This window comes from Pollicipes pollicipes, unplaced genomic scaffold (assembly GCF_011947565.3).
Source record: "Pollicipes pollicipes isolate AB1234 unplaced genomic scaffold, Ppol_2.1 Scaffold_3087;HRSCAF=3621_pilon_pilon_pilon, whole genome shotgun sequence".
NCBI lineage: Eukaryota > Metazoa > Arthropoda > Thecostraca > Pollicipedomorpha > Pollicipedidae > Pollicipes > Pollicipes pollicipes.
Window position 1 is genome coordinate 39,272,695 of NW_023596225.1, and position 18,298 is coordinate 39,290,992.

At 56.3% G+C, this 18,298-nt stretch overlaps 1 protein-coding gene across 1 annotated transcript in view; it reads right to left on the minus strand.

The window, feature by feature from the left end:
• The window catches only part of LOC119090129 (WD repeat-containing protein 7-like), a 68,759-nt gene that overhangs the window by 37,811 nt on the left and 12,650 nt on the right, over nt 1-18,298 (minus strand). The window contains 8 exon segments of the mRNA XM_037212924.1: nt 7,214-7,315; nt 10,293-10,388; nt 11,388-11,468; nt 13,492-13,560; nt 14,414-14,551; nt 14,845-15,001; nt 15,827-15,993; nt 17,590-17,785. Of these exon segments, the coding sequence (XP_037068819.1) occupies nt 7,214-7,315; nt 10,293-10,388; nt 11,388-11,468; nt 13,492-13,560; nt 14,414-14,551; nt 14,845-15,001; nt 15,827-15,993; nt 17,590-17,785 (1,006 nt within the window).

Genomic DNA, 18,298 nt, shown 5'->3' on the forward strand with positions numbered 1-18,298 from the left:
TAGTCCTTGATCATAAGCTGCTGCTCGCGCTCCAGGTTCTCATCAGCTTCATACCCAAACCGTTTCACTGCTTTTTGGTACACATTGTCATCCAATATCATGTCCGTCAACTGTTAATGTAAGGTGCCTAGTCGAACAAAAGAGGTCGAAACATTCAGCTTCGGTGTGGATTTCCACTCCACTCTTCAGATTTCAGGACGCTGCAATACTCTGCGATAACACAGGTGCACGGAGGCGATAATCGTTAGCACAGCTATCTCCACATGATAGCTGTTGATCTCAATGAGCACCATGAACATCGGAGTCTGCAGCAGCATACCTTGGCCCGCGGTTGTCTGCTAAAGTTTGGCACGCGCTGTTTGATAAAAAACCAACCGGTGCTCTTTCTTGTGTAGTTGTCTCTCCACTGATGTGAACACAACGATGCACGTATGCAACATGGTACTTAGTTTGCAACTTACAAAGTATCGCGTGTATACTTTACTATCGAAACACTCGACCGGCCCAACAGCACATGCATCATACCATCTGTTGCTGGTTCACTTTTTCACAGGCGGTGATGACTGATGGCTGTGTGAAAAGCTACACTTCGTTCATCCAAAACCTGGCCAGATTACACGAAAATACTATTTGGGTTGAGCGAACGACGGAACGCCTAAACAAGATCTGCCCATAAATTGAGACATTAATTTTTTGGGGTAATAATATCAGCTTTGAAAGTCCGTATTTTTGTAGCAACGCCAGTTTGGCGATAACAATTCTTAGTTCAACATTTCCTTCCTCTGGTTGCAGAGATGCAACTACAAAGAATGGGCTTGTTTTGTCCTGAATAGAAGGCAACGATGTTCGACTGTTAGGCTTTAGTCTATTTTGTAATACATAAGCACAATTCTAAAATCGCAGCGGAACTTAACGATACGGTTTCCAAAACTTCCCTCTCCCTTCCCCATTACGCTTCAGTTGCACTCCCAACTAAAACATCTTCTCCCTCCATGCTCTACATGATCTATGGACGGCATCCAAGCAGTGACAAAAAAGACAGTTTTTTAATCCCGAATGCACATCCATGGTCTGAGGTCCAATCTCAGTACGTTGCAAAAGGATCCCTTCATGTCTCGGGAAGCATTATCAGGATCCGCGCACATGTCCAGTGAGTTCCCCTCAATGGCGGGCAGCATGCATGGGCGGCGCCGGCGCCGGGGGCCGGGGGCCTTGAGAGGGCAGGACCGGCCGGCCTGTATAAAAGCCGGCCGCCCTCCCGCCACGGCATCACACACACACACCGGTGACAGCAAGCGACATGAACGCTCTGGTAAGTCTACCCCAAACTCGGTTAGGTGTCGTATGAACTGATGGCAAACACCACTCGTGGACATTATATGAGTTGTTTTAAGGGGACTGCAACTGTGGGATCCGATAACAAGTGTACATTTTATTCACAATGTCAGCGCGTGAAGCCATGCCCACCGCAACTAAGCTCTCTTTCTCCTGCGACAGGTGGTTCTCTCCGCCCTCGTGGCTGTGGCCTCGGCCAGCGGCTTCTCGGCCCTGCCCTACGCCGGCTACGGCTACTCGGCCCTGCCCTACGCCGCCCACGGCTACTCGGCCCTGCCCTACGCCGCCCACGGCTACTCGGCCCTGCCCTACGCCGGCTACACCGGCTACTCGGCCCTGCCCTACAACGGCTACACCGGCTACAACGGCTACGCTGCGCCCTACAGCTACGCCAGCACGTACCACAGCCAGGACGAGCTGGGTCAGGCGTCATACGGCCACGCCCAGGCCGACCAGTCGCACGCCGCTGTGCGTGACGCCTACGGCAATGTCGCCGGCGGCTACAGCTACATCTCGCCCGAGGGCAAGCCCATCACCGTCCGCTACACGGCCGGCGTCAACGGCTTCCAGGTCGAGAGCAACGCGCTGCCCGTCGCGCCCGTCGACACCAACGTCGCCCCCGTCGACACCAACGTGGCGCCCGTCTACACCGGCGTTGCCCCCGCCCCCGTCGACTTCACGCCCGAGGTGAAGGCCGCCACCGCCGAGCACCTGGCCGCCATTGAGGAGGCCAAGGGCCGCAGCAAGCGCAGCGCCATCTTCGCGCCCGGCTTCTACTCGGCCGGCTTCCCCGCCCACGCCGCCAACTTCTACTCGGCCGGCTTCGCCGCCCCCGCCGCCACCGTCTACTCGGCCGGTCACGTCGCCGCCGCTGGCTACCCGGCTGAGCTCACCGAGGTCATCCTCAACCCGGGCCACGCCACCGCCTACCGTGTCGACCCCATCGTCTAAGCCAGCCGGCGCCGGACAGTCAGCCAGCTGCGGCCACGGCCGGCCAACAGCGGTCGGGCGTTCATGTCGCTAGTCACCGAGTACCCGTGTCGCAAGTGTCGCAAGTGTCGCACGCGCGCAGAGGGCGCAAGTGTGGCAGCGGCTCGCGCAGCGCTGGCGTTTGTGTGAGCGCCGGCGCTGCACCAGCGCGCCAGCTGCCAGCAGTGTGCCTCTCTGTCACGCACCGAGCGACAGTGCCGCCTGCACTGGGTACGAAACGCCGCACCAGCTCACAGACCGGCCTAACTGGTCCATGACTACCTTCTTGTGCTCAATCCCAGGATTGACACGTGATTCTTACTGGGCTCATCGTCTTCAATACATATTTTCGTATAGAAGTTAATTTCTGAGCATACTGAGACAACACACTGGTAAGCCACGCAAGCTTGACATGAAACATGAAGCACTGTAGGATACGAAACAAAAATATATTTACACGGGGGGGGGGGGGAGGGGAAGGGGATGAACGGCACCATTTCGTAGCGTTCCGTGTTTCACCCGGCCCAGAAATCACATGCAACGGCTATGCCGCCTAGAGGCTAGCTGCAATGTTCTTAACATCATACCTCGCTCAAAAGAGGCGAGCCACCTTGTTCTTTGCAAGACTGCCGGCCATGCTTTATAAGTGGCAGCATCTCAAGCGCAAGTAGAAAGGACGCTGCCAATAACTACGACTCCACGAGAGCTGCACAGGAGCTGAAAGACAATACCGGTATCGTCGTAAGGAGGACGGATAGGTCCAGAGTGCTTGTCGTAGATTACCACAAGGAGCACCATCACAAAACGCGGGCCATTCTGGCAGATCAAAGCCCGAGGGGATCACCAGCAGCCCGGTGGAAGAGCTCAACCCCACACCGGGTGCTATAATTCGTCGGGCGAGGAGAAGCAGACCCCCCCCCCCCATGCCCCCATCCCAATCACGGGATGAGTTGTTCGATCGGACAAGCTCAATGACGACTATTGTCCAGGAATTGTCGAGTCGATACCTGCCCAGTGACCAATGATGACACATGCTGTGACAAAGCCTCATCAATCGTTAAGTGTTCGCACGGCCTCAGGGCCCTCAAGCGCGCGGCCCGAAACCGGCAACGAAAGGAAAGCATGCGCTCTTTGCACTCTATAGGTCAGGTGATGATGTCATCATAGGCCGAGGGTCAAGATCAGGTCATGTCAAGATCCGGCCGAGCTCAAGTTACCTCGATGTTATGACCTTTCTACTCTTCCAGGTTGGATGACACACATAAACCATTCGTTTTAAAACGTGTCGTTACAACGATTTATCTGAGCACATATTTGTATTTCGATAAACAGACATATTTTTCCACCTTTTTGGGCCCACACATGAGCGCATCTAGCACAACCTGTGATGGCGAATCGGGGTGTTATTCTGATAACGCAGCTGACTGCCTGGCAGTACCCAATACACACATTCTAAATGGATGTGATTGGCAATACCAGCACCCGAAATACGCTACAAGCATATGCACACGGCCTTTTCCAAGTCGCCCTTGACATCCGGACGGCTGCTTGCGATGCCGATGTTTGTGATACAGCCAGAATACCACTATCATATAAGATTGCCAGAGGCACTGAGGGATCTGATGTCGCTTATGCCGTCTTATTAAAAAAATCTGCGAGGGATACGCGCGGGTCCACTACCCAGCCCATAACATCACAAAGCGCGCCCAATAAGCGCTTCATCGGCAAAAAGTTGAGCCCGGTGCACCTTATACCATCTAAAAAAGTGGCGCCCACACAACAAAGATTACGACGTATCCCCGTCCATATCCGCCTACCGCTGTGGCAGCTCAGCCAGGGAGTGGGGTGGGAGAGGGGATGGGATGGGGGGGGGGGGGGGGGGGGGCGGTGAGACCGCGGGCGGAGCGGCCGCGGCGGCAGAAGGCGGGCGGATGACCCTGCCCGAGGGACGGGAGCGGCGCCAGAGGACCACGCCCTGTCTCCGGCCGCGCCGCCTCCCCTCCCATGGCCGCGGCCCGCGCTGGCACGCGCCTGTTCAGACAGCAGCCGTGCGTCCGCAGGGCGTGCCCGGCACGCGGAAAGACAAGGGGATTCCTTTCCTGGCCACGTCAGCTACTGTTGAAACAGATTGCAGCGGTCCAAAAACGGTAGAAATGAAGCTTTACACCAAAGAGTTTTGGCCTCCGACAATGACCATGTACAGACCGCACATGCTGCAGGTATAGGACGTCTTTGCATGTTCTGCTTTACTTGATGTCCGCTTTGTCAAGAACGTTATTTATACCTCAGCGTACAAAGTCTGCAAACTGTCGGCCGTGGAGGTAGTATGCCACAGTTGTGTACCTTTCAGTCAAATGGGGTGCGTCCAATTTGGTCGGCGTTGTCGATTTCCCCGAAATCCTGAATGGTTATGTATTTAGATTTCAGGTAAACGCACCGGAGGCAAGAATGCCAGTGGACTCCCTGATCACCACTCTGAAAGTATTGCTTCTTCTTTGCTTTGCTTTACTTTGCTTTACTTTGCTTTGCTTTGTGTGTTATTTCATGTTTGTAATACACTTATCGTCCAAATTCTTGGGCCATAAATGTCATAACGGTTTGAAACACTCCATTTAGGAAAAACGGCATACACATATGGGGGGGGGGGGGGGATTATCGCGCAAACTCAGCTTAACTTCATACTGCGCTTTTATTTTCCCCTATGACGTTAAGCAAAATGACTTTCAAAGTGCACTCTGGCTTTGAAAGGACATTCGTCCAAGTGGACGCTCAGTTCAGTGCAAAGCTGTGTTTGCAAATCAAAGTATAAACCAGCGACATATCGTGTGGTAACGCACATACTCAATCTTCCACCAATGCACTGCTCGCTAAGTGCGCCAGGGGCCATATTGTTGGTGGTCGTGGGCTGCGGGCAGCTTTTCTCTTTACCATGAAAGCTTTCAAATCAATTTCGAACGAGATCGACTGAAATCTCGCGAGCAGTCGCAGAGCCTCCGATGAATATCTCACTTGAATGTGTTGAATGCGCCGAGATCGTTCAACCCAGAAATGAAATCTGGGGCTACGGAAAGAGAATCCGATGCTGTGTCGAAAGAATTTAACACTGCATATGCTTTTTGTGCCTTGGTGGTACTGCAGTCATACTCACCTGTACTACTTGTGAGCTTCACGGGCCATGAGGTTTCACCAGAGCATGTTTTTGAAATATGCTCCAAAAGGACACTCCCCTTGACGTGGCCTCTATGGGAGGCGAGCACGTCATAGAGGTGCTTTCACCAAAGCAGCGGTTTGGTCCATGGCTTTACCTACAGCAGAAGACAAAGCGCAAAGGTGGCAGCATTTCAGCTGCTAGATAGTTGCTGGTGTTGAAAATTTCATGGTCATTCTACGAGAAACAAAAGGAGGAGCTTTTTGGCACAACCAATCACGTTTATGCTGATGTAATCAAAGATAATCTTGCATGCTGACTCAGCACGATCATCACCGCACATACAGCGTAATCCGTTGTGATTTATGATATACAAAGCCCAACTTATGTTTTACAGGGCCATGAGCGGCCCTTCTATGTAACAGAAGGGCGACTACTGCACGTACCAAGTTCCAGCTGCTTATAAACTCAATCAACTCGTTACACCCAACAAACGGGCGCTCGCCAGAATTCCTAACTCGATTTTCTAGAGAAGTGCGCCATGCTTGGTTGTCCAGCCGAAGAGGGAAGCGAGAGAAAACGCAGGAGGTTGGATCTTGAGCTTCACCACACACGTTGACGAGAAACTCCTTGGAAAAATTAAGCTTGGTGAAACAATCAAGAAGACCAACATGGCGTCAGTCAACCACAGTCATTGGAGCATGCCTTCGTGTGCTCTGCACAAATAAGGCACGCTGCGAAAGCTCGCATTCCGCCTCACAATCTAGCTCCTAGCAGCGTGCTGAACAGAAGTGGTAGATATGATAAATGTGGACTGCGACCAGAGAGGTGAAATCATCTATGTTAGAGGAACAAACCCCAATAACCAAACCCTAAGGATTCGTCGCCGCCCGGTTTCCAGCGTTGAGCTTGTACCGAAAGGGCTGGGTCAACCGAACATGATTTCCTAAAGCAAACAATAAAAAAATGTGGCAGATCCTTATCAACAAGGTATGTTGTGTTCTGTTAGTCATTATCCTTCGCACTGCGACCTTAGCCTTACAGCCGCGGGCTGTCAGCTCTACAGGCGGGCTCAAAAGCGGCAATAATCCCGCGGTTCTGCATCTGCTAGGCTGAACAACCGCTTTTCGCGTCACGATTTCACCGTTTTAGCCTCACTCGGATAACAAATGGGAAATTTTCTTTGGCAGGCAAAACCTCTCGCATGTCCACGCAGCGGACAGATGCGGCCGCAGGCTGCCGGCCGGCCAGAATTTGGCCGGGAGGGGGGGGGGGAGGGGCGCGGCCACCAGCGGCCACTGACCTCTGCAGCTGCTGTGTACCCTCTGCGCATTCCAGCACATGCTAGTGTAATACATCCGCAATAAGTGCTGGCTTCGAGCTCACACAGTTCATCCACAGGCCGACGGCGCCTGGCAGGCTACTGATGACGTCACAAGTGACCGGCAGACAGTTTAAGAGGCCGGCTGACAGCATGCTGAAGGACAGCCGCCACGAACTCAGATTATCAGCTCACGAAGCCGTCTGATCTTCCGCTGTTTCTGGTCGTGGTTATTTTCTGAAAAGACTTGAGCTCGCACTTCCCGTCCAGTCCACCTGCTTCCATGCACCAAGAGCAGCAGCTCTCATATCAAACGCCCACAACTGCACGCACCGAAGCAAGCGAGGGCTCGCTGTGATACGGGGCATCACTTCTCTGACTTCCTCCTCCACCTCCACCTGTGCCTAGGCCGACCACTGACCGGCACCCTGCGTACTCACCCTTGCGGTTCTCGCCGGTGCCCTTCAGGCCGGCTCCTCCCGCCTTGGCCTGGATGATGCCGCCCATGGTCTCGGCGCCCTCCTTCACACGCGCCAGCAGGCCTGCGGCACACGCCGGTCCGTCAACCCGGCCGTCCGCGCCCCGCGTCGCGTCCGTCCTCCGGCACACAGGCCAACGGGCCCTGAGAGTCCTGCGGCGCAGCACAGACCGCCACCTTGGCTCTACGTGCGCTGTCGGTATTGTGGCTTTAAGCCGCTGCAGCCGTCTGTGTTTGGGGTCAAGCCTGCCACGCATACTTCACTGCGGTGGTCCGCACAATGCCTCGGCGGTACGCGTGTCACTAGGGCTGCCTGTACCCGGTACCAGTCCCACTACGGTGGTCTGTACCCCGTCTCGGTTCTGCGGTACTCACGTCGCTAGGGCCGCCTGTACCCGTTACCAGTCCCACTACGGTGGTACGTGCTCTGTCTCGGTCCTGCGGTACACGTGTCACTAGGACCGCCTGTACCCGTTACCAGTCCCGCCGCGGTAGTCTGTACCCGTCTCGGCTCTGCGGTACTCACGTCGCTAGGGCCGCCCGTACCTGGTACCAGTCCCACTACGGTGATCTGTACTCGGTCTCGGTCCTGCGGTACACGCGTTGCTAGGGCCGCCTGTACCCGGTACCAGTCCCGCCACAGTGGTCTGCACCCGTCTCAGTTCTGCGGTACACGCGTCACTAGGGCGGCCTGTATCCAGTACCAGTCCCGCCGCAGTGGTCTGTACCCCGTCTCGGCTCTGCGGTACTCACGTCGCTAGGGCCGCCTGTACCCGGTACCCGTCACACTTCAGTGGTCCGTACTCTGTCTCGGTTCTGCGGCACACGCGTCGCTACGGCCGCCCCTACCCGGTACCAGTCCGTACTCTGTCTAGGTCCTGCGGTACACGCGTCGCTAGGGCCGCCTGTACCAGTTACCAGTCCCGCCGCCGTGGTCTGTGCACTGCCAGTCCTGCGCCACACATGTCACCGCCCCGGGCCTCCGCGCCATATGCCGTCAGAACTAAGGCACGCACGCCACTACAGTCGACCGTGATCCTACTGTACCTCTGTAACTGCCGATCCCGTGGCATAACCGTCCCCACAGCCGGCCGGCAGAAGATCAGGGATCATGCATCGCAACGGGCGACGACACACATGTGGAAACATGTGTAGGATCTTATTTCGGAGGCAGGTTGCTTCACTAAGGATACTTATCGCAAGCTTATGTAACCCGGGCGTTGATTTCACAGGCTATATGCAAACCTTCTTTTGCGATTTCTGATGAATGAATAGAACGGCAAAGTGCCGCAGAGAAAATGGGGAACACAGGGAGCGTATGACATCCTACACATGGTTACGAAACTACGAATGAATCTGATATAATCGGCTTTCTCTCATGAAAAAAATGCGAACTGTTAAGGAAGTTTTTTAAAAGATTAGGTACGAATTATTTGATTGGATGAATCTGGGAGATCAGCGCTCATACTAAACACGAAGGCTTTGAGTACTGCAATGCTCGGCACAGACCGTCCTGTCCTCTGACGTCAGCTGACCTTTAGCACGGCCGCTGCCACCGGCGGCAGGCCACCCCTGTCAGGGGCAAACGGCGAGCGTCTGGAGCGATTCGAACTCACTCTGCCACGGGTGGGTGAATCGGAGACGGTCTCACCAACCAGCTGGGCCTCCCCAGCAACGCTTCACTTGCCTCCCCAACGTAAATATGCACAACAGGTCTGCTGGACACATCACAATTGCAGAACCGGCTGAAACTTAAGATGCATGATGGGTGGGATATGCTGCCCAAGGTTGGCGCATGAAACACCTCTAAAATATCTTCGAAACAAAGCATAACCATGTAAACATGTAAGCAAACTCAACAGCACGTCACAGCCGTTGTCTCTCACTGTAAAAATACATACATCCACGCAGAAAACGCTACTAAGAGCAGTACTTAAAATTTCCCGTCTTCGCAACGGATTGTCACGTAAAGTATGTTGCTGTCATGCCCCACTGCTGCTTTAACTGTTTTAGAATATCATAAAATCTTTCAAGAGCAGACTGTGTCATTGCAAGAAATTTGCTACCAGTTCTTTCGGACAGTTCTGTCACAAGTTATTAAAAAGTATGTTACGCTTTCTGCGGAAATTTGTTTACAGCTGATATATTTTGTTCTTTAGTAGTTTCTTAAGTGAACACCGTTTTGCTTCCAGCTGAAAAAACACCCAAATGAACTTAGTGTCCGAATGAGATACTTCATGCGTTTCCCTGGCTCAATCAGTTGCAGCGACTGTCTCTCAATCTATCCTTGGGGGCGGGGGAGGGGGGAGGGGGCTCGAGTCGCTTCGGCGGACGCTATTTGCTCTTGGCTGGGATGGCCTGCGGCCGGTGCAGCGGCCGCTCAAGGTCAGGTGAGGCCCGAGGGCGGGGCGGACCGTGCCCAGCATCGCGGCACGCCAAACTTCCGTCGCCAAATTCTGCCACTGAGCCCTGACTTCGCGATCGAGGATCAGGTAAGGACTCACGGAACAAGTCCTGTTTAGTGTAGACTCCGATCCAGAAATCCATCCAAACAAAATGTTGGGAGTAAGTCAATGAAAAACAAATACATTAGTGATTGTGCAATTTGCATTCAAACGTCTGCAAAATTATTGCAACAACTTCATGCAAAATCTCTTCGTGGAGGAAAAGTCATGTCCTTGCTGTCCAATCCATGCACAGTTAACGCTTTCATACTAATTTAGAAGATGTGGCATGCAATTAGCCAAACAAAAACAAAACGTCCGCATGACAACACTATATGTCAGTGAGCGCCATCACCGGGTGCAAGCGTATGACCTCGTGTTCACTTTACACACCACAGGCCTACGAAAGCTACCACATTCTCCCGGTCCACAAGGCTGACTACGCTTGCCATCGTGCGTCGTGATATAACCACGCCACAGATCGAAACAAAACCGGCTAACCCATCTCCCTCCCGCGAGGGGGCTCCCCACCTCCGACCCCGGCCGGCCCTGAGCCTGCGGCCGGCTGCGGTCGGCCGCGCCGCCGCCGCCACTGACCGACTGCGTCCGGGTTCTCCTCCATCTCGCGGTGAATGCGCTCCTCGAGCCGGCAGCGCACGCCCTGCGCCCGCGTGCGCAGCCGCTTCAGGTCCTCTGTGCAAGTGCCCGCCAGCCAGAGCCAGGCGTGTGCAGAGAGGGATAGACGCCACAGAGAGTGAGAGGCGGAGAGAGACAGAGACAGAGCGACAGCGAGTGGAGAGAGCGAGAGAGAGCCGGCTCACCTCACCCGGTACAAGCGCCGTGGATTACCAGAGTGGCAGGGTGGGAACACGATGAAGGAGGTGGGAAAGGAATGCGGCAACTTGGGCGCATCACGCTTGGTGAGTCACAACAGCTCAGGACGTCTTTAAAGAGATCCGCCCTCCGACGCAGCATTTCTGTGGCACAGCCGTACAAAGTGGTAGCATCTGCTCCTAATTTCTCTATTCGCGAATCGGCACCGAGCGGAGCATCGGCTTTTCGCCGACCTGGTCCTGCTGCGGACTCCGACAGGGGTCCGAAGGAAGCCTGCTTTGCAGCCTCCATCGACTCAATTCGCTCAGGCCCGGCACATGGCAGCGCGTTGTGGTCGTTATGGTTGTTATGGTCGTTTCGTCGAGACCATCCTCTACAACTACAGTGCCTTGGCAGAATCTGACCTCCGCACAGCAAAATGAAAGTCTCGCAGATTATGTGATTATGACAAACACTAGAATTAGGTCTGTGTTCCTAGCCAGAACAAAAGCATTCCAGACGCGCTGGGCGAACTGCACGCCAATGCCTCGTTTTGTATCAAGAGAAACATGCGCGTATGGCTGAGTCAGACAGATTTATGGCTGACACACATGATCTCTTCGCACCTGAATTCAGTGGTACGAAGCAGCGACAAATAAAAAGACAATAGCTGTATAGCGCGCGCGTCCCTCCCCTACGGACTGGACAGCAGGAACAGGGAAGGAGCTGCTGGCCAACCTCAGGACATCTTTCGGACGCGTTAGTGGCACGAAGGGGAGACGCACTTAGAACAGCGGCAGAAATGTGCAGCAAAGCCCACCATCCGCGTTTTCACGCAGCCAGCACGTGTAAGAAAGACTGCACGTGCTGATAACTTACCGCTTCCCTCAGCCCTCTCCTTGAGATGATCCCTGATGGCTTCGCTCTGTTCCTTCAGCTCCTTCATCCTCGACAGGTACCCTGGCGTGGCGGCACAGTCACAATCGCTGCATATAAACGACAACCGAAGCGGTCTCGGAAGACTAGCAAAAAATAGATTCAACCGGCATTGCAAAACAGGACAGATTGTGCAAAACGCAAACATACCAAATGCTTCAGCCACCATATGCTCGTGCAATTTTATCATTTCCGTAAGCCGATGACCAATGTTAACAATGCTACGCATTTCTAGGCCAGAAATCCTATCGCATTTTAACAGCATATGTCACAGCTTATTAAATGATCATTGCCAATGCTCAACGCTATCTCAAGCGATTCACAAACTGCAGCCAAAACCGTAATGGGTGTTCTTTCATCACCCCCGCACAGACACACCACTAATGCATGCTCTTCGAAAACGTGGTTAACGTATAAAATTAGCTTGCACACACTGCAAAGCGGGCTGTACACTGGGCACAGTAAAATTAAGCTTGTACAAAACGTTGCGGTCATAATGCTCAACAATAGCCTTTACGAAACACATTTGTGAAGCGAGCTGAATATGCATATGCATAAGCGCTATACAGCGTGCAGCAGTCGAAGACTAAATGCCAACGTTTTGTCTACAATACAGGGACCCATAAGACGTATGTACAGAAGTCAAACACACATTTGAGCGTGTCCTGAAATACAGGATATGAAACGAAACTTGAGTCATTTGTTTTTGCAGATACGCAGGTAGCTGTACAACATAACATCTTCGACGCATTCCCTCTCGTCACGCAGCATACAACAGGCGTGCAAACAAGCATCAATCCTAAGTGTCCACGCAATAACGGCAACGTCTGAACTCAAGAAAACAGGGCGAAACAAAACGACAGCCAACTAGGTAAGCATACTCCTTGTGAGCTCAGCACGCCGGGAAACCCATTAGGCTGCGGAGATTAGCTTCCCATTCATGCACTATGGGACGCGGAGACTGGATCCGCTGGATGCTCGAGGTGGCCAAGCGTCAATATCTTTTTCACTTTGAACCTGACTCTCCCAAATACCTCCAAGTCCAACCATTCTCTTTTTAGTAAAATCTTATATTTGTATCTATATTTTCAAATTTAGGCAAAACCTTTAATATGCCGCTAGTTTTTGCCGCATCGCCACCAGGGTAAAATTACACCAATGTACCGCGGGTTGTTTCGACCTTGCAGCCGGCTGCCTGAACGCCCCGTAGTCGGCGGCACTGTCCCACCCCTTCTCCGCCCGCCGCGTCGGCCTGTCAGACCGCGGTCGTGATATGTCGGCGCAACCAGTCGAGCCCGTTGTAAGGGCTTGACCGGTGGCTAGGTCGAGTTCTCACGGGTGACCATACCCGAACGAAGGGCACGCGCCAATAGCGGCGAGGAAGGGGGCTACGCGCGGAGACGAACCTCCCGTCTGTGTACTTCCGGCACACCTATAACGATGAAGATTTCCGTGACTTATATCAACGACAACCTTCCGCTTATTCACGCACCATCGGAAATGAACGGTTTCCACATGCCCTATATGTTCCCATGTAAAGCGGATTTATCTTATCCCTGCGTTCCCATCGAACAGGTACGAGCAGCATAGGCCGTCGGCGCAGGATGGCCAACCCCGGACCTCCGGCCGGCCAGTCGCTCCAACCGCTGACTGTTGTCCCGCTGTCCCGTCATCGTCCCACCGCTGGCTGTTGTTCCGCAGTCCCGTTATCCCACCGCTGGCTGTTGTCCCGCTGTCCCACTACTCCCCGGCGGCTGTTGTCCCGCTGTCCCGCTACTCCCCGCCGGCTGTTGTCCCGCTGTCCCGTTATCCCGCCGCTGGATGTTGTTCCACTGCCCCTCCAACCTACCGTCGGCGGCCCGCCCACACGCGCCGACAGCTCGCGCCGCAACCTCGCCCACAGCCGGACCCAACGGTGCAAACCTTCGGTCATCACCCCAGGCTGACATGCCATGCAGGGTAGGTGCTCCAAATACTGCACGCACACACACACACACACAACGCCAGGCTCGTCTGCGCGCGGCGGCGGCCGGCGGCAAGACCTCACCGCGCGTGTCCTTCTCCTTGAGGCGCTTCTCCACGTCACCGGCCTTGTGCTTCACACGGCCGAAAAACTCTGCGCCAGTCAGGCCCCGGCAGTTATGACCACGTCCTCCAATCAGGAAATGTACATTTGGCAGCAGGGTGGACGCCTTGCTTGAACGGTAACCGGAACGGAACGGAGCGGAACTTGAACGCAGATCACACCCACGAGCTCCCGCAGTGGGGAAAATAAATCATGCGCCGGGTTGCCATGACTCGGATGGTACCGAGGTCGTCGCACAAGAACACACTGGAATGTTACGGACAGTTGGAGCATCGCGGCCTGGGTGACCCATGAGGGGCAATGCCTGTCTTGAAGGACCAACATCGCTCCATTAGACATTGTCTCGCTGTGGCCTGTTCACTGGGGCCGCCGGGCGGAACGTCAGACATGCGATGCAGCCCACAATCCCGCAACGCACTCCGGGCGTTTGCTTCTCCCACCAGGCTCACCACTACTCCACCCTTGATCTGCGAGCCATGATGGGACAGACGAGCAACCAAAAACCCAAAAGGTCAGGGCCGTTGCAACCGGTAAGACCTAGCACGGGTGGTTTACGCACAACCGAATTGATTATTTGAGGTACTGCTGCACGCGCGGACATCCCGTGCACACCAGCCGACCTTGCTTGGCCGGGTGAGCTCAGCACCACTGTGCGCCTGAACCAGCGGCCCAGCACTCGGCGCCCGCGGCCCGCCGGGTCTCATCAGCTCCGTCGGCCTCAGAGCCGCGGCGATGCTTGGGCAAACCTCAAACGCCGCGCCTTGAGCTGACCCCACTGGCTCCGCCGCACCTGGCACACTCAGCCGTCCTCGCCGTCGGCAGCGCGGCGCCTGCCTGCTGGGCGGCGGCGGCGACCGCCGGGCGCGCGCCGGCGCTGCCGTACCTGAGATCTTCTGCTGCGCGTCCGGCGACTCGGAGCGGGTCAGCTCCAGCACGCGCTGGTACTCGGTCAGCTGGATGAGGCCGTGCTCCTCCAGCGCCTCGGTCGACATCTGACTGTAGGCCTCCGTGAGCAGGTCCACTGTCGGCCAGTCCGCCCGGTCACCGGCGCCCCGCGCCCCACGGCATGCGCCCAAGCCGAAGCCCCCACCGGCAGCCCGGCCGGCCGCTACACGCCCATCCCCAGACATGTACCGCAGGCAGTCCGACCACAGCCGGGATGTTCGGCGACGCGCCCAGGGAGAGCGGCAAGGCAGCCCCGTATGCAGAGTCGCAAGCAGACGGTGCCGGCGGCGGGCGGCGCCGGCCGCTGGGTCGACGGCAGCCCGCCTCCACACGCGCCCCCCAGGTCACCGGCCGTCCGGCGGCGCTCACCGATCAGCGACTCGACGTCGAAGAAGAGCACGTGCCGGTCGGGGTCGGCGGCGTTGGTGCGCAGGCCCTGCACCATCAGCGCGTACGAGCGCGGCTTGCCGGACTCGTGCTGGCCCGGCAGGCTGTCGGCGTTGTTCTGCAGCTGCTGCAGGCCTCGCTGCGGCCCGACGGCGGCGGCGTCAGCATCGGCAACCGCCGCTCGGGTCCTCCACGACCTCACCAGCGGTAACGGGCCGACAAGTGGGAGTCACCACCACCCCAGCCCGACCTCTGCCCCAGCCGGTTGGGGAGCACGGCGCTTTTCGCGACTCGCGGCTGCTGGTGCCACGCCGCAGGGGCGTCAACGGACTGCACGGCGCGGGCTCGCAGTCCACGGCACAAAACCCAAACAGCACGCCATGGATTCGGGTCCGTTTCCGTCCGCTTCCCGAGCTCAGGGAGCCGGGGACCTGGCCAACTGCAGCGTCGGAGAGGAAAGGCCCAAAACGCGCCCGGCTGCCATAGTCCCAGTATGAGTTGCCTTATCCGGGAGAAGGTACCCCACAGCCAGCTGATGACTGCAGTCTCCTGGTCGAGGAAGTCAACAGTGCTCTGTTCAGCGAGAGCTAACACCGACGCCGGAGCGGCCAGTTCACGCACAGTCCGATAATGTTTGCAACTGACATGGCGAACCATTGGTTGGGTTCTGTTTTCATGCAGGCGCAATTTAGAAGGCGAGAGACGCTCGAAGACGGCTTTAAAGAGATAGAATTGCCCGCTCCCCTGTGACGGATCGGTCGGACAATGTTGAACTACGTTGATCGTTCAATAATCGTATGCTCGTTTACAATGCACCGTTAGCCTGAACTCCTTGTCTGCACTTAATCCCCAAATTTGATGTCGACGTTACCATCACCCACCAATGAAGTAGTCACCATCCACGTTTCCAACGTCGCAACAAAACGAACCTGATCCCCAGCCCGTCCGTGGGGAGAGGCGCTACCTTGGCGGCGTGCCGTATTGCCGACAAGTTGCGATGTCGCAGCCCGCGGAAGAAGTGCACGGCCGGGTTGGCCATGCCGCCCTCGCTGATGGAGACCGTCATGTTCTCGTCGCAGGCTGACAGCACCTCCTGGGCGGTGGTGCCGTGCACCACGCGGTCCAGGTGACCTGTCGCAAGCAGCGCTCGGTCACAGTCTGTAGCAGCCCTTGGCCCCTCGCGGTGTTTTGCTGCAACTCGTCACAGTTCTCTGGTACGACGCATGTTACTGAACAATCGGATCCAACCCGCAACGGCCTTTCACTACGGCCTGTCGCACCGCTCTGTAACAGCCTATAACAGCGCTCTGTAATAGCTTGTCGCAGCGCTCTGTAACAACCTGTCGCAGCACTCCGTAACAGCCTGTCGCAGCGCTCTGTAACAGCCTGTTGCAGCACTCAGTTACAGTCTGTAGCAGCCTTAACCACGGCATCAGTCGCAACCTGCCGCAGCGTTTCTTTGTAACCTGCCATCGCGTTCTGCCACAACCCGTCATGGTTCTGGTCACAACACTCTGCCTTGAATCTGCCACTGCGCTCTGGCATATGCCACGATCTGTTACAACACTCTGTTACGATTAGTGACCGTCCCCTGTCAGAGCAAACGTTCACAAAATCGTGCGAGTCTGTCGCAAAGTTCCGCTGCAGCCTGTCACCCTACTCTATAGCAAGTCACAACGCTCTGTAACAGCTTATCATAGTCGCCTGCCAAGACCTGAGGCAACGCTGTCACGCCCGGTCAGTCTGTCACAGTCTGATGTTATAACCTGTCGAATCACTTTCACAATGTGTCAAGGCGCTGTTGGGAACAGCCCCGCGCCTCCGTCACACAGTCCGCACACCGGCCCGGTCAGCAGCTCTACGGCACAGTGCCTCCAGGCTAACACAGCTTGTCCACATGTCTTGCTCAGCATATCCCACCAGCCATTCATTAGGGGTAAGTCACTCCCCACATCTGTTTAAATACGGCGAGCCGGTGCTTTTGTGGTGGCAGAGCACGTTCAAAAATAAACAGTGACGATCTTTTTGCATAACGCAGAACTCCATTCGTGTGGGGCCAAAACGTCTAACTGTTTCTTGTTTGCTGTTGTTCTGAAGGCAAATCTTAAGAGCACACCGCAAAATGCCACTGGTTCAACGTCTTCTGTGATTAGCGACAAGCCCCACCGACGAGCACCGCTAGCCACACCTGACCAGCTACACCGGCGGCCCCACCGGACCCGCCGACACACCGGTCCCGTCCACCAGCCCCCACCGGGCGCGCCGACCCCGTCCCACCAGCGGCGCGCCGACCCCGACCCACCAGCGGCGCGCCGACCTCGCCCCACCAGCGGCGCGCCGACCCCGTCCCACCAGCGGCGCGCCGACCTCGTCCCACCGGGCGCGCCGACCCCGTCCCACCAGCGGCGCGCCGACCCCGACCCACCAGCGGCGCGCCGACCTCGCCCCACCAGCGGCGCGCCGACCCCGTCCCACCAGCGGCGCGCCGACCTCGTCCCACCGGGCGCGCCAACCTCGTCCCACCAGCGGCGCGCCGACCTCATCCCACCAGCGGCGCGCCGACCTCGTCCCACCAGCGGCGCGCCGACCTCGTCCCACCAGCGGCGCGCCGACCTCATCCCACCAGCGGCGCGCCGACTCCGACCCACCAGCGGCGCGCCGACCTCGTCCCACCAGCGGCGCGCCGACCTCGTCTCACCAGCGGCGCGTCTCGCCCGCGTCGCTCACCCGTCTCCATCTGCCACACGGAGACGCTCCCGTCTTCGGTCGACACCACGAGAAAGTCGTCCAGAGGCCGCCACTTGACCGTGGCGATGGGGAAGAGGTGGCGCGAGGCCAGCATCAGGCACTTGCGCTCCTTCAGCGACAGCAGCGCCACCGAGTAGTCGTCGGCCACGCTGCAGATGCACTGCTGCATGCGGGGCTGCCGAGCACGTGCGGAACGCCAACGGTCAGCTGTCGCTGGCGGGGATACGCGGCGGGACAGCGGCGTGCGAGGGAAACGGGCACTGGGCACTCACGACTTCTCAAGTGGCACAGGAATGAGACGGACTCAGGCTGAGGTCAATGCGACGAAAACTAACCAAGCGTCGTCAGCGCAAAACCAAAAACGCATGGATGGACATACCTACGATCAAAGCTCAGTGACGTCCTCCGAGTCGAACGAAAAAGACCTTAAGCATGCCATATTTTTCGTGTTCAAACAGGAAAAGGTCGTTCAGAGCTGTAAACAGCGCTGTGTGGTATGGCTTGCTACCTTGACGTTGCCTCAGGATCAACCCCACATTCCACGCTCCAAGTATGGCGCTATTACATGGCACAGATATCCCAAAATTTGTCAGTGTGCCCTATTCCCTGTCCGGCTGTGTTGTGGGACGCTTCCAAGACAAAGCGAGCAGATCATCCTCGGCCGAAAAGACAACACCATTCCTTTAAA